General features: G+C 45.3%; 2 protein-coding genes across 6 annotated transcripts in view; one reads left to right on the top strand and one right to left on the bottom strand.

Moving 5' to 3' along the window:
* The window catches only part of KLRG1 (killer cell lectin like receptor G1), a 35,073-nt gene extending 31,292 nt beyond the window's left edge, over nt 1–3,781 (bottom strand). The window contains exon 1 of the mRNA XM_042991739.1: nt 3,768–3,781. The gene's annotated coding sequence lies outside the window, so the exon portion shown is untranslated. The remainder of the gene's footprint in view (nt 1–3,767) is intronic.
* On the top strand, nt 755–14,706 carry M6PR (mannose-6-phosphate receptor, cation dependent). Of its 5 annotated transcripts, none has more exons than XM_042991738.1 (7): nt 755–814; nt 8,616–8,795; nt 9,577–9,743; nt 11,580–11,689; nt 11,971–12,101; nt 12,648–12,774; nt 13,254–14,706. In XM_042991738.1, the coding sequence occupies exons 2-7, from the start codon at nt 8,617–8,619 to the stop codon at nt 13,374–13,376; spliced, it is 837 nt and encodes a 278-aa protein (XP_042847672.1). In that variant the 5' UTR covers nt 755–814; nt 8,616; the 3' UTR covers nt 13,377–14,706. The 5 variants fall into 5 exon arrangements, with proteins under 5 accessions (XP_042847672.1, XP_042847671.1, XP_007089605.3 ...); XM_042991737.1 differs by lacking the exon at nt 755–814 and adding an exon at nt 3,169–3,668; XM_007089543.3 differs by lacking the exon at nt 755–814 and adding an exon at nt 4,025–4,203.
* The last annotated feature ends 35 nt before the right edge of the window (nt 14,707–14,741 follow it).

The following is a 14,741-nucleotide window of genomic DNA, read 5'->3' as shown; positions in this document are numbered from 1 at the left end:
TATGGGTTTGAGCCCCGAATAGGGCTCTGTACTGACAGTGCAGCAGAGCCTGCTTGCGATTCTCTCCCTCTCTGCCCCTCTCTCTCCCAAAAATAAATAAACACTTTAAAAAAAAAAAAAGAATGCAAATTACCAAAACCAAAAAAATACACTGAGTCCTTGAAATATGTTAAATATTTTAAAAAGAAGTCATCAATAAAAATTCAAAACTGAAATCTAGTTCAAGATGGCAAGTCGAATACATGCATATCAGGACTGAGAAACTACCAAACGAATTTCAAAGATCCCTGAGCAAGTGCACTTGGGTAGCTCAGTCAGTTAAGCGTCCAACTCTTGGTTTCAACTCAGGTCATGATCTCACAGTTCGTGGGTTTGAGCCCCGTGTTAGGCTCTGCGCTGACAGCGTGGAGTTCAAACCTCATGGTTGGGAGAGGGTTGGGAGCCCTCTCTCTGTGCCCTTTCCCGGCTCTCTATCTCTCAAAATAAATAAATAAAAAAAAAAATCCCTGAGTAGATCAGAAAATTGTGAGCAGGTAGGATTTATTTGATAGTGAAACCAGAGCAACACGTGTAACGCAAAACTCATAACTGAAGGAAGCTGTTGAGAAATTTTAAAAAGCCATTCCCAACCAAGCTTCCAGCTCAGATTTAACAAAAATCACACCCGGGAGAATTCTCAAAGCAACAAATTGAAGGAAGAATTCAGAATACAGTGGTCTCCCCTAACCCATGGTTTCGCTTTCTATGGCTTCAGTTACTCAAGGTCAACCACATCCTGGAAGCAAATGATCCTCTTTTGACTTATCAGCAAAAGGTCAGTAGTAATCTATCATCAAATCACAATATATATGTCATTGACCTCACTCCGTCTCATCATGTAGGCATGTTATCTCACACCATCACAAGAGGAAGGGTGAGTACAGTCGGGTAAGATATTTTGACAGGGACCACATTCATATGTTGTTATAACTGCTCTAATTTATTATTAGTTATTGTTGTTAGTGTCGTACTGTTGTTATGCCCAGAATTCGTGATCCCCAAAGACCACCAGGGAGCCGAGTCTGATGCAAAAGCAAAGAGCCTTTATTCGAGCTAGCTCAAGCTCAATCTCCTACCTGCACCAACACAGCGGTGAGATACCGGAGAGAGAGAGCGAGTTTCAAAAGCACAAAGGTTTTATAGGGGTCTAAGGGCAGTTGGTGAGGTAATGGCTGCGGCCTCAGCCGATTGGCTGGGGAAGGGTCGGAGTCCTGTTACGCAGGTCGCAGGGCGTGTTTTGATTCGGAAGTTTGAACGGGTGAGCGGGAGGTTACTCAAGGGGAGGAGGCGTGGTTCTGCAATTTGCCCGGAAAGGGGGCATGTCGGGGACATAGTCACTCAAGGTGGAGGACACAGAACAAGATGGAGTCGGCCGGCGTAGGTCCGCTCTTTCACTGTGCCTCGCTTATAAATTAAACTTTATCATAGGTATGTATGTATAAGAAAAAACACAGGCTTCAGTACTATTTGCAGTTTCTAGGGGTCTTGGAATATATCCCCCGTGGATGAGGGGTACTAGATCTTTCAAGTACCTTTCCTTCTTCTGCTTATACTACACAGGAGGTATTTTTGCGCATTTGATTTTAGCACAAAACTGCTAAAGGACTGCTTTCTAAACAAACTGAGCAATTTACCTTGTATGTGGGAGGGGGGTGTGGGTGTGGGTATTACGTGCCGGAGGGTGTCCTTGTTAATGATGCGGCTACAGACAGGCAGAGCCGAAAGGCAAAAAAGAACTGCTAATTTCAGTTTTTGTCCCTGGCACAGATAGTTTCCACAATGGGCACTGAAGCATGAGAAGCAGGGAAGTAACCCAGGTTAGTTGTGAGTGGAGGGAAAGGGAAGTCTCTCCCTCCTTCTCACTCCTACAGAAGACAAGTTATTCACCCTACTCAGCTGCATTGCTGGACCTTTTGTGACTTCCAACATGCACCCTTCCCTCCCTCCAGTCCAATGCGGCCCTAGGCAATGACCAAGAGGCAAGATTTCTGAATTCACCAACAAATGAACATCAGTTCCAGAATGAAAGCTTATTGTAAAAGGGATTTTTGTCTCCCCCACCCCGCACCCCCCAAATCTGTAACAGTATATTGCTCAGTAAATATTTGTTGAATGAACTGATAAAAGCAATTCAATAGAAATAAATACCTAATTCTAATGGACTTGCTCAAGCAGCAATCCATACACCTAAGTATTACGCAACCATTAAAAAGTTTATTTATAAAGTTAGTGATATGGAGAAACATTTGAGGATATTAAATCTTTTTTAAAAAGGAAATGGAGAACATGTTCTCTGTATTTTCTGATTACAAATTACTTTTATTGTTAAAAAATTTGGGGGGCACCTGGGTGGCTCAGTCAGTTAAGCGGCCGACTTCCGCTCAGGTCATGATCTCGCAGTCCGTGAGTTCGAGCCCCGCGTCGGGCTCTGTGCTGACAGCTCAGAGCCTGGAGCCTGTTTCAGATTCTGTGTCTCCCTCTCTCTGACCCTCCCCTGTTCATGCTCTGTCTCTCTCTGTCTCAAAAATAAATAAACGTTAAAAAAAATTTTTTTTAATTTTTTAATTTTATTTTTTTTGAGAACACACCTGAACCCAACCCACCTTGCCTGAACTGAATGCACCAATTAATAAACAAACAGAATCCTACACACTCAATGTACTGCTTGAGAGCGTGGACTCTGAAGACTATATGCATATCTAATTAATGCCTAAATTATGGGAACTGAATACTGACACCGTAACTTAAATAGCTGCGGGACCCAGAGTAGGTTACTTAGCCTCTAGGAGCTTTAAAATTCAAGGTTACTTGTGAAGACTAAGCGAATCAGTATCCACTTCAAGCACGGACAACAGTGCCGGCACTGCAGAACTATACACGTATTAGCTTCTATTACTATTGGATTCAAAACATTGTGCTAACTCTGGCGAGGAGAATGACGAATCAAAATCCAGTCTCTATCCGCAAAGATGGGAGGGGGAGGGACACACACAAAAGCCACGTAGGAGTCACAGCGGCATGAAAACGCGCTAAAACCGGGGATGGGCAACAAGTGTGCATTTAGAAAGAGTTACTTATTCCGAAGAGAGTCGAGCCGGGACACCACCGGAGCAAACAGCATTTGAACCACGTTCTAGGAACGCGCAGGACCTCCCCGAGCGACGAATAAGACAGACACGAGGGAAACCACAGAGGATCTTGGCAAAGGCACAAAGACTAACATTGACCTGCTCTTTCCCCAGGACACCAGAAACGCGGGACAGGTTGGAGAACAGAACTGGTTACAGAATGCTCATCACGCAAAGGGCCACGAGACCGCAAAATGCCAAGAGATCTCTTGGCGAACTGAACTGGTTGCGGTGTTCCACGCAAAACGCCACGACACCGGGATGACACTGTTAACAAAAACAGTATCGGTAACAACAGACCCCAAGGTACTAAGCTGTAGAAAGGAAATAAAGAACAAAGGTGTCGTGAAGAATGCCAGGACTACCACGACCCAGTCGCTGTCCACGGTCTTCTAGGCGCCGGGCTTGGAGACAACGCGACTCGGGGCCGGCAGACGGCGAAACAGCGCCTCCCGCAGGCGGCAAGCGAGCTGGGGAAGCGCGGAGAGGAAGAAACCTGCGGTGAGAACTACAGCTCCCACTGAGGCCTGGCCGACAGCCCCCTCCCCATATTTCCGCTTCCGCCGCCCGCTCTTACGTACGGTCCGCTTGGGGACCTACCGGGGAGCGGGCCTGGCGCGTGACCGCGCGTGACCCCGCGTGACCGCGCGTGACTCCGCGAGCCGAGAGGCCGGGAGGCGGGATTCTGGGGCCCCATTGGTAGAAAGGCGACCCGAAAAGGTGGAACCCAACTTGAAAATCTCTATGGGGATTGGAGTTGATAAGACAAGGGCGGAGCTAAATGCCCGGATCCTGGCCAATCAGAGTCTGGGATCCGCCGGGAGACCGGGAAGGGGAAAGGGGCGAAATGGTTCTGTGGTCACATGCCGCGGGGTCTAGTGGGAGGAGCAGTTGCCCAGAGGACGCCTGGTGCTTCCTGTTTCCGGTTCCCGGAGTGGTGCACAGCGAGGCGTCTTGGGGAACGCTGGCCTTTGACACGAGTTGTGGGTCGGGGGTCTGCGGCTGGCCCCTCGCTGGCCCTGTCTCCCAGCCCCAGGCAGGTATTCAGCCGGGGATTCTGCGCCTTGGCTACTCCCTTTGCCCGTGACACGTGAGTATGAGGGGCGTGGAGGAGGAGAGGACCTGGAGAGCGCTCACACCTCGGCGTCCGTGACAGGGGCTGGGATCCCGAAGTCAGCTTTGGCCAAGGTTCTAGCCCAAAATGCAGCTAAGGAGCCCTAGGGCAGCGTGGAGGCGCAGGCGCAGGCGCAGGCGTGAGGGCAGGGAGTTACGAGTCCCGAAGGGAGCGAGGGAGAAAAGACCTACCCAGACCCGAGAGGGAATTGACGGGTATTGGAAAGCAGAGAAAGGAAGGACCCTAGGTATGGAGTCGTTTGAGGGATTACTGGCTACCTGTGGAAGGAATTTTTGGCCTGCATCGAGAAGGAAGTCAAAGTGGCATCATTTGGAGAGGATACGGCCCTAAGCGATTGGAAAGTCAGGAGACGAAGACGGAACGAGAATTTCTAGAACCCTGGAAGAAGTTTGAAGGGGATGCGTGTGTGATACGGAGAAGCTCATGGAGGGCTTATCTAGTGTTTCGCTTTGTAGGGAGCTTCCGCTCTTGGGACACAGAGCTACTTCTCTAAGGCTTTGCAGCGTTGGGCCTTTTAGCTAATTAGGTTCGCTCTTCCAACGGTGTAGGCTGCTGGAGACAGGCGATAAGGGCTGCTACCTCGGGAGTGAGCCAGAGAGCAGAAAGTAGAAATTCCACTGAAAAGTGGAAAATGCTCGTGGCTAGTCTTGAGGGGTGGGAAAGAGTGGGACAGAGCCCCAGCGATGTGAACTGCTTCCCAATTCCTGCCTCCGTCATTGGAACATCCCATTAAAGAGATTTTTTTTTTTTTTTTTTTTTTTTTTTTTTTTTTTTTTTTTGCATTACCGAAATAGATCTGTCCCAGAACAGGACAATTGAAGGGGATTTTTCAAAATCTTAAAAGTCCTACTCTTTATTTCCAAAGTCTCTAGACAAACTATGGCGCCTCAAGAATCTAATTGTAGCACATTCAAAGGGAAGTACGCAGCCCTTGGATTTTATACTCTTCCTAACAAACTTTGGCCCCTCTGTACTTTCCAGAAAATTGCCAGCAAGTAGCTTTGTGCCATGAATCCTCCAGGTTGTCCCACTAATTTCATACATGTTTAATACTTGGACAGCCTAGGGCAAATCATTTAACCTCTGTAAGCATCAGTTTCCTCATCTGTAAAATGAGAGAAATCATACCTGCTCTTCTGGGTTGTGAAGATTGCCAAAATATGATCTAGATTAAAAACACTTAGAGCATTTGCCACTGAATCAAAAGAAGCAGTTCAAACATACAGATAAACCTTACACAGAAAAGAGAATAATGTAAGTTTGACATCCTAACTTCTTAAACCAATAAGCAAATGAAAGAGAGTTCAACTCAACTATTGCAGACCTCAGGGTGTTTAACCCTTCATCCTATTCTTTGTTCTAATTTGGGAAGAGAAATCATTAACTGTTAACAAATAACTGATTCTGAGGCCAAAGGACACAGCCTTCTGTGTGAGCATCCCTCCAGAAAACTGGTCCTGGGGAAAAAAAAAAAAATCTCAAAAGTCCAGAATGTTGAAATTTTAAGTTAGATCCTGAGACCATATACGGAAAATGGCATGTTCAATCAGTCCCATGAAAAGAGTCTCTTATTAATAGTTTTTTTTTTTAAGAACTCAGCTGGTCACATAGTGTGCTGAGCAATGAATTTAGGGAAGGCAGGAGTCTGAGGTTTGAGTTCTTTATTCCAACCTCTGAACTGTGTGAGGAGTCACTTCCCCCTGCTTTGTCAGAAAGAAAGCCGAGCTTTGGCTGCCGACTCAGATCCCCAGAAAACTAATGTGAAAGGAGGTAACATGAACGTGTGGTCCAGTGTAGACCGTGAGCTCTGGAGTTAGACTTTTCTGGTCCATCCACTAACTGTGCCTCACCTTTTTCATCTGTAAAATAAAGACAACAATTGTATTCACTGCGTAGAGTTTTTGTAAGGACTAATTAGTTAATGCATGATAAGTGCCTTTAACAGTAGAAGGCAGGCACTCTATTAAGTTTCCTATTGGTGCTTTAAATGTGTATGGGGCCTCAGACTTTATGGCTGGTGATAATTATTCTATGGAAACATTTTATTAATATTACTACAGTGAATTGATGTTGGAAATAGTACAGAGTCAGAGAGACAAGACAACTTCCCCAGCATTTGTTGTTGCCCTAGTGGAACGTGGAGAACACAAGGCCAGATGTAAGTTGGTTTAGGGGATTAGAGAAAATTCAGGGCTCGGAGCTTCCATTTTCCTGTTTTTAAACTTCTTAGTACCCATTTAATCCTGCCTAGCATATTAACCAAAGTTCAGACTTGTGGTATGGAAGCATGCTGTTATACGTGAGGAAAATTTGGAAGAATTCAATCTTTGTACCATAACAGTGAGAGTTATGAAATTAACAAGTAGCAGTGGCCTGAATGATCATCAGCTAAGAATGGATACCAGAGTGAAGTCTTCTGCAAGGGTAAATCAGAATGTCCTTGGGTGTGGGGATGGATTAGAGAAAAGGCGTCTGGGAAACGGAGCCATGTGTTTCCATTCCTAGAACAGTACAAGGAACAGGTGAATTGGAAAGTGACTTAGTGATTCCCAAGAATTGCCAGCAATTTGGAGGATACAAAGACAACTGTCCTGGACATTTAGAAACTCTTGGGATTTGTGACATGTAGAGCCTGAGGTGGGTTTTGGAAGACTTCTTCAAACCACTCTGTCTCTGACCTCATGAATTTTCTTCTTCCTATAGTTTGAGTGACCAAATATTTTTTCAGACCTGAGACATCAAAGTAGATAAATGTCAAGGTTTAGGTGCTGTGGCTGTGTTTATCTCCATTCATCATTCTTAGGGCAAATATGAACGAAGACTGGTGGATGCTCCTGACTACTGATAGGAGAAGTTAGGGCCCAAAGTGTTCGAGTCTCTTTCTTTGTTTTACATCTTTCTCAATAACTTTCAACTGGACTTTATCAAGTGTTAAGTGAAAATTTGAGTGTTCTCTTAGGGTGGGTCACAGGTTGAAGCAGGTTTGTTATTTGTTTTTGTTTTTGTTTTTTGTTTTTTTTTGTTTTTTTTTTTTTTTTTTTTTGGGACAGAGAGAGACAGAGCATGAACGGGGGAGGGGCAGAGAGAGAGGGAGACACAGAATCGGAAACAGGCTCCAGGCTCCGAGCCATCAGCCCAGAGCCCGACGCGGGGCTCGAACTCACGGACCGCGAGATCGTGACCTGGCTGAAGTCGGACGCTTAACCGACTGCGCCACCCAGGCGCCCCTGTTTTTGTTTTTTTTAATTTTTGTTTATTTTGAGAGAGCAAAAATCCCAAGCGGGCTCCGTATTCAATGCAGAGCCCGACGTGGGGGTTCCATCTCATGACCGCAAGATCATGACCTGAGCCGATAGCAAGAGTTGAGCCCAGCTGAGCCACCCAGATGCCCCTGAAGCAGCTTTTATGAACTGTATTAAAGTATTAAACTTTAAATATGAGATACCGCAATGTAACTTTTCACAAAAGCGTAAAGAAGCAAGGATGTCTCCACCCAAGTTGTCATAATTAAGTAATTCCTTTTTGTTCTTTCCTTTCCAACTCTTCGCACCCCCAGAGTTTGTTGTGAAGGACTCACCTGTGAATGACACAGAAAGCTACATGTCTGTATGAGTTTCCTATTACAGGTGCTCTTGGCACAAAGATATTAAGATGTACTATTTGTTGCATGTGCCAGAGAATCTTGGACATTCTGAAGAATCCCACTACCATTCCTTGGTGTCAGCTAGGTATTTCCTAGGCCATTGGTTGGTCCTTCTGACAGTTTCTAGGATGGAAAATACGCCTTTCTCCGTAGAGCTGAGGAGTTGGTAAATCGCCTCGGAAATTGAGACATTCCTGTTGTAGGGCACACCTATGCCGAAATCATCAGCAACCATCCGTAGACACTGACTCTTCACCAAGGCCAGTGCCGTCCTCTTTGCTGAGCACACAGTGTGCCCCTTTCCTGAAGGCACCCAGGCAGGACAGGAGGTGAGCAACGGTGTCAGGCAAGAGAGTCTGCTAGGAAAAGACTTGCAAAATAAGTTTTAAAAAGAAAAAAAACCTAGAGATTAAGAATCCAATTCTGAACATTAAAGGACAGGAAAAAATAATGGGTGAAAGCCAAAAGCTTGAAGCAGACACGAGAAAATGAACCCCAACTTCCTGGTAAGGAGGAAGACTGACTAGCGTAAAATAAGTGACGGACGGGAGATAAAACGGTAAAAACAAAAACACATTCACTTATTGCACGTTGCTGTGTTTTATCTCTCTCTCCCTTCTTTCCTGATCCTACCCCGCTTCCTCAACACACACACACCGTCTCCCAAAAGGATGTTCCCCTTCTGCAGCTGCTGGAGGACTGGACTGCTCCTGCCACTGCTCCTGGCTGTGGCAGTAAGAGAATCCTGGCAGACAGAAGAAAAAACCTGTGACCTGGTGGGAGACAAGGGTAGAGAGTCAGAGACAGAGCTGGCTCTACTGAAGAGGCTGCAACCACTGTATAACAAAAGGTAAAGGGTCTTTTCCTCCACTTACTGACGTTATTCTCATATTACTACTCTGTACGGAGGGAATACGTGTATAAGAACCTCCTCTGGGAGACGGTTCTAACTTGAACTTCAGTAGTATTGGTCTTATTTGGCCATGATAGCTTGCCTTTTTTTTTTTTTTTTTTTTTTTTTTTATGATATAGAGCAAATTCTCAGCCCAGTTTTTACTAGCAATGTGGAGTTCTCTTATGCAGAAGGGTAGCTATTTCCGAGACTGGATCCAAGAGACCAACTTGTAGGAATTAAAAAGCATTATTTGATACCTCCATTTAGTGGGACTTTAGAAGAATCAGATGAACATTGAGGCCTACACACATCATCTTAACTGTTAGGAATCTTCAGGTGTATAAATCTGGAAATGATCTTCAAGGGACAAGGGATACTTCCTGTGAACACAGATCCTTATTCGCAGGGAAATAGCAACTAACACTTCAGCATAATCTAGAACGGGTGTTCTAGAATATCTAGGTGTCTTGAGTGTTGTGTCTTAATCAGTCATCATCAACAATTAGGATTGTCTCATGATTCAGTAAATATGATTCACTCTTACGTGGATATCTCATGATTCATGGATATCGCATGATGCGACGAATGTTATTCACTATTACGTTTAGTTGTGACATCAAATAAATAAATGGATCACACTTTCGGGGGACGGGTGTTAAAGGAAGAGAGGCCGCTGTCCTAAGGCTGATAGCCAGTAACTCTCCTCTTCCTTCTTTCTCCACGCTTCTCCTTGCAGCTTTGAGAGCACTGTGGGCCAGGGCCCAGATACATATATCTACATGTTCAGGGTGTGCCGAGAAGCTGGCAACCGTACCTCTGGGGCAGGCCTGGTGCAGATCAACAAAAGTAACGGCAAGGAGACAGTGGTAGGGAGACTCAACGAGACCCACATCTTCAATGGAAGTAAGAGTCTCCCTGTTGATTGATTGATCCCAAGTCAATCCCTCTGACAGTCCTGTATACGTCAGCCTTTCTCAGTGTCTTTGGAGCATCCTACGGCATGTGGGCTTCAGCTCACCTGAGACTGTAAACCACAGGATACCTAGTTCCCCAGCTCCTCTGGAGCCATGGCTCAGGACCTCTGTGTGCTTGTTTTAAAGTTAATGAAAAGCTTCGGCAGAAAGAAGAGTCTAGCTGGGGTTCTGTAGCTTAATGCGTTTTTCATGCTAGTCATGAAAATACCAACCGTGACCATTTCGCATTGAAATAGTCCAACTCTGCCAGTTAAATTTTAAGAGATTAAGTTAAGCTTTTTTGCAAACCAGTCTACAAAAACTTCCCCACCAACTTGTGGTGTGGTGGTTATGTTTCTCATAAGTCCTAAAATCATTATTGCCGAAAGGACTCTTTGAGCACCTGTAGTCTGATTCCCTCCTTAAGTGGATGACTGTATTTTCCAGTGCAGGCATTTGCTCCTATCAGTAATATAATAAAACGACATCGAGAGTTTAGGGCTCGGGGTTGGAAGACTGGGTTTTTGACCCAGCTTATGTTTACTTGTCCTGTGACTTGGAAGAATCATTTCATCTTACTGTGTTTTTTGTATGTAAAATTGGAAGCGGAATCTTTTGCCTTGTTCACCCGGTAAACCAAAGGATATTTTGCAAAAGCAATTTGAATGTGGTAAACATTAAAGAAGAAATGGCAGCGTGTCCAGGTGGCTCCGTCAGTTCAGTGTCCGACTCTTGATTTCGGGTCAGGACATGATCTCACAGTTCATGAATTCAAGCCCGGCATAGGGGTCTGCTCTGACGGTGCCGACCCTGCTTGGGATTCTCTCTGTCTGCCCCTCCGTGCCTTGCGCTCTCTTTCTCTCTCAAAATAAATAAATAAGCTTTAAAAAATAAAAACGGGGGGACCTGGGTGGCTCAGCAGGTTAATCATCCGACTTCAGCTCAGGTCATGATCTCACGGGCTCTGGGTTGGTAACTCAGAGCCTGGAGCCTGCTTTAGTGTCTGTGTCTCCCTGTCTCTCTGTCCCTCCCCTGCTTGTGGGCGTGCACGCTCTCTCAAAAATGAGTAAACATTGAAAAAAAAATAAAAAATAAAGAATAAATGGCTCCCAATCTTAAAAATCATCCACTTTGAGGGGTGCCTGGGTGACTCAGTCAGTTAAGTGTCCAACTTCTGCTCAGGTCATGGTCTCGCCATTTAGGAATTGGGGGTCGCACACCCCCACATCGGGCTCTGTGCTGACAGCTCAGACCCTGGAGCCTGCTTCAGAGTCTGTGTCTCCCTCTCTCTATGCCCTTCCCCTGCTCGCTGTCTCTCTCTCTCTCTCTCTCTCTCTCTCTTTCTCTCTCAAAAATAAATAAACATTAAAATTTTTTTCAGTCATCCACTTTGAATTTATCTGTGGCTAATTTTAAATCGTAGGCATTCCCCTGCCAGCTAGTAATTTTATGGAACCTCTTTTGATGTTAGCAGGTGTTCCGAAAATGTGAATCATTGTCACAGTGTGGGTCATAATTGTTTTTTCACTATCAATTGCCTGCCTTTTATTGTGGAAAATTAAGATTATCATATGAATATCTGGATCTCAGTTGTCTTAAGGGAACACAAAGCTGTTACAAAGAAGCCAGTTTTAGCTTGGTATTTGGTATACAGAGCCCATACTGATAAGGATTATTTGAATTAAAACCAGTTTCATTGAACTTCTCAATTCCTTTCTACCATAGTACCTAGGCCTGCCTCTGCTTTCCCCCCACCCCAAAACTCCATTTTCCTTGTCTCTCTCAGGTAATTGGATCATGCTGACCTATAAAGGGGGTGATGAATACGACAGACACTGTGGCATGGAGCAGCGTCGTGCAGTGGTGATGATCTCCTGCAATCGACACACCCTAGCGGTGAGGCGTCCTGGGGCACACGGGCCTAGAGAGCACATGCAAGGGACTGACCCAAGGTGGGAGAGTCTCCAGAGGGGACGAGATAACACTGGGATGGATCAGAAGTCTGGTGTCACCCTGCATCACAGACACCTTGTCTTCCATTATATGTGGAAAATAGGTTATTGAACCAAGAGAAAGCAACTGTTTTTTTTGGCTTGTGGGTTTTTTTCTTTTTTTAATAAGAGCCCAAAGGAAACCGTTCACCACATAACTGTTGCGTTCTGGCCTTTCGTCATCAGGACAATTTTAACCCTGTGTCTGAGGAGCGAGGCAAAGTCCAAGATTGTTTCTACCTCTTCGAGATGGACAGCAGCCTGGCCTGTGCCCCGGAGACCTCCCGCCTCAGTGTGGGTTCTATCTTACTAGTCACGTGAGTGCTTTGTCCTCTATCAGTCCAAACAGTCCTTTTTTTCTCCTCTCAACTCAATTCCTTGGTGCTTTTTAGATACAAATTGTGTTGGGGGGCGGGGGGGGGGGGGTGGGCGGGGAGCTTCGCATGAAAATCCTCTTTAAACTCTGACTATGCAAGTTTTTTTCAAAACGAGATGTAATGTTTCACACCTAATAAGTATTTGCATTTGGAGGTGCTTTTTATCCCCCTACAGGAGGACCGGACTCTTCTTAAATCTATCCCATTAGACTATTAGAACTTTGGGAGAAATGGAACTGTAGATCTGTAACTATTCTTGGCTTTAGGTGAGAGTCATACACGAGGGTCTTGTTTTTTCTGAGCCTTTTGCTTTTAGACAATGTTAATTGGCTTTTTAAAGCAGCTAACCCTCCCCCTCCCCCCTTTTTTTCCCCATTTTTACAGAATACAGCCTAGGAAACAGCTAGTGAATACAAAGATCATCTTTATTATTGAAGTTTTACTCTTCCTTGGTCCTTAAGCAGAGAGGTCTTTATTCCTCAACAGGTTTGCATCACTGGTCGCAGTCTACGTCATCGGGGGGTTCCTATACCAGCGACTGGTGGTGGGAGCCAAGGGAATGGAGCAGTTTCCTCACCTCGCCTTCTGGCAAGATCTTGGCAACCTGGTAGCAGTAAGTAACAGGACTGCTGGCTGAGTCTGTAGCCTGCATACAAGATTGAGTCACCAGCCATCTCGGTTTACCCACACTGAGGGATCTCTCGAGACACAGGACTTTGGGTGCTAAAACTACAAAAGCCCCAGCAAACCCAGTACAAAGTACCTGCTGGCCCTAGCACAAAGCAGTAAGTAGCATAGCATCTTAGTGCCTGGCCTTTGCCAAAGACGTGGCTGGGAGAACAACACCGTTGCTTAGATTTAGGCATCTGAGAAAGCTTTGCAGGGGCCTAGATGGCGAGATGAGACGTGATTAGAATTTTTCTCCGGTTGGCCCCAAATTCAATTCAGGCTGATGCTTAGAGCATCTAGGTTTTCTCATCATCCGTGAAGAAACCTAGTTCTTGCCACATTCTTAGCCCACGGGTACATTTTGCCTCAAACTAAAGTTGGTTATTCCAAATTATCATTCTTCCTTTGCTTCTCTCTCTACAGGATGGTTGTGACTTTGTGTGCCGTTCTAAACCCCGAAATGTGCCTGCTGCGTATCGTGGTGTGGGGGATGATCAGCTGGGGGAAGAGTCAGAAGAAAGGGATGATCATTTATTACCAATGTGATTGCACTTTAAATGCCCAGCTGCTTCTTCAGTCCCCCAAACCAAAGCATACTCAGCCAGATTTCTTAAGCAGCGTCCACTCCAGTCTCTCATCCCACCCTTAATATTGCTCTTGCTTTCCAGTTTGCTTTTGATTTGCATTCTCTTCTCACTAGCAGAAATGCCTTTCCTTTTTCCCCGATTGTTTTTCCTCTAGAGAGGTACAGTTACAGGACAGAGATAAAATGATAGGGCCTGTGCAAAAGAGGCTATTACACTAGCTCTTGGTGTCAGAAGGTACAAATAGGATAGTCCGAGTGAGCAAAAAAGCGTGGCAGGCTCCCTGACCTTTTTAAACACATTTTCACAAGTTTTTGAGACACTGGATTTAATTAAAAAAAAAAAAAAAAAAAGGCAAGAAACATTATTTATACAAGGTTTGATTGCTTTCATGCCGTTACTCTGCACCCTACAGTGGTCTCCATGAGAATCTGGATGTGATCTCTTGCTGCTTGGAACTACTCTACAGTGATCATTTGGTTGCAATCCAAGTATTGCCATTTGGTCTGAGCCCGGAGATGTTGCAGACTTCTCCCACCTCTGGGATTAGGATGGGGAAGAGGATTCATTTCCCACTTAGAGGATTATAAAATACTATCCCAGCAGTTGTTGGCATTGGAGTGACCTTTTAGCTGGAACTGGGCCCTGGATTGTGGGTTCATGGTCATTAGTCCCCATGTGGCTGGAAGTCTAGTCTGTTGAAAAGGGAAAGTGAATCAGACCCCGTGTGCTACAGGGGTTCCAGAAAAGGAAGTCTGTTTACCTGTAGTGGGACGTCCTCTGGCTTTCTTCTCCCACTTGCAGTAAAAGCTGGTAGAGCTTTTCTTCTAAGATGTTTCCCTCTACTGGTATTTCTAAGTATGTTGCACTTTCTTCGCAGGCATGTCGACCTTCCCCCACCCAACCCTACCCCCCAAAATCTTCTGGAAAGGGAATGAAAGCAGAGGTGGGACATCTAGGGCTCTGCCATCCTGTGCTCTGGGTGTGGAATGCTGCCGCGCTTGTCCCTTCTGGCTCAGGGAAGGACCTTCTTGCCCACAGCAGTTCTGTGGGGGGAGGTTTGGAATCCTCTGATGCTTCCACTTTCTTGTTTAGGCCATGTGCCCACAAGCCTGGCCCGATCTTTCTGTGATAGTGAACTTGGGCCAGTGAAGAGTAACATGGCTCCACTGGACACAAGAGGACGGAGTCAACAGGCAGGGGCCTTTTATAGCCTTTAGGGAAGAAAATGAAATTATTTCATCTTTGGACTTTTAAATACTTTTGGAATGATTTTTTTTCTTCTTTCTAAAACAGGGAAAATAATGTTATAAAAACATCTTTTTTG

This window comes from Panthera tigris, chromosome B4, assembly GCF_018350195.1.
Source record: "Panthera tigris isolate Pti1 chromosome B4, P.tigris_Pti1_mat1.1, whole genome shotgun sequence".
NCBI classification, from domain to species: domain Eukaryota; kingdom Metazoa; phylum Chordata; class Mammalia; order Carnivora; family Felidae; genus Panthera; species Panthera tigris.
This window is presented reverse-complemented; position numbering and strand designations above follow the sequence as displayed.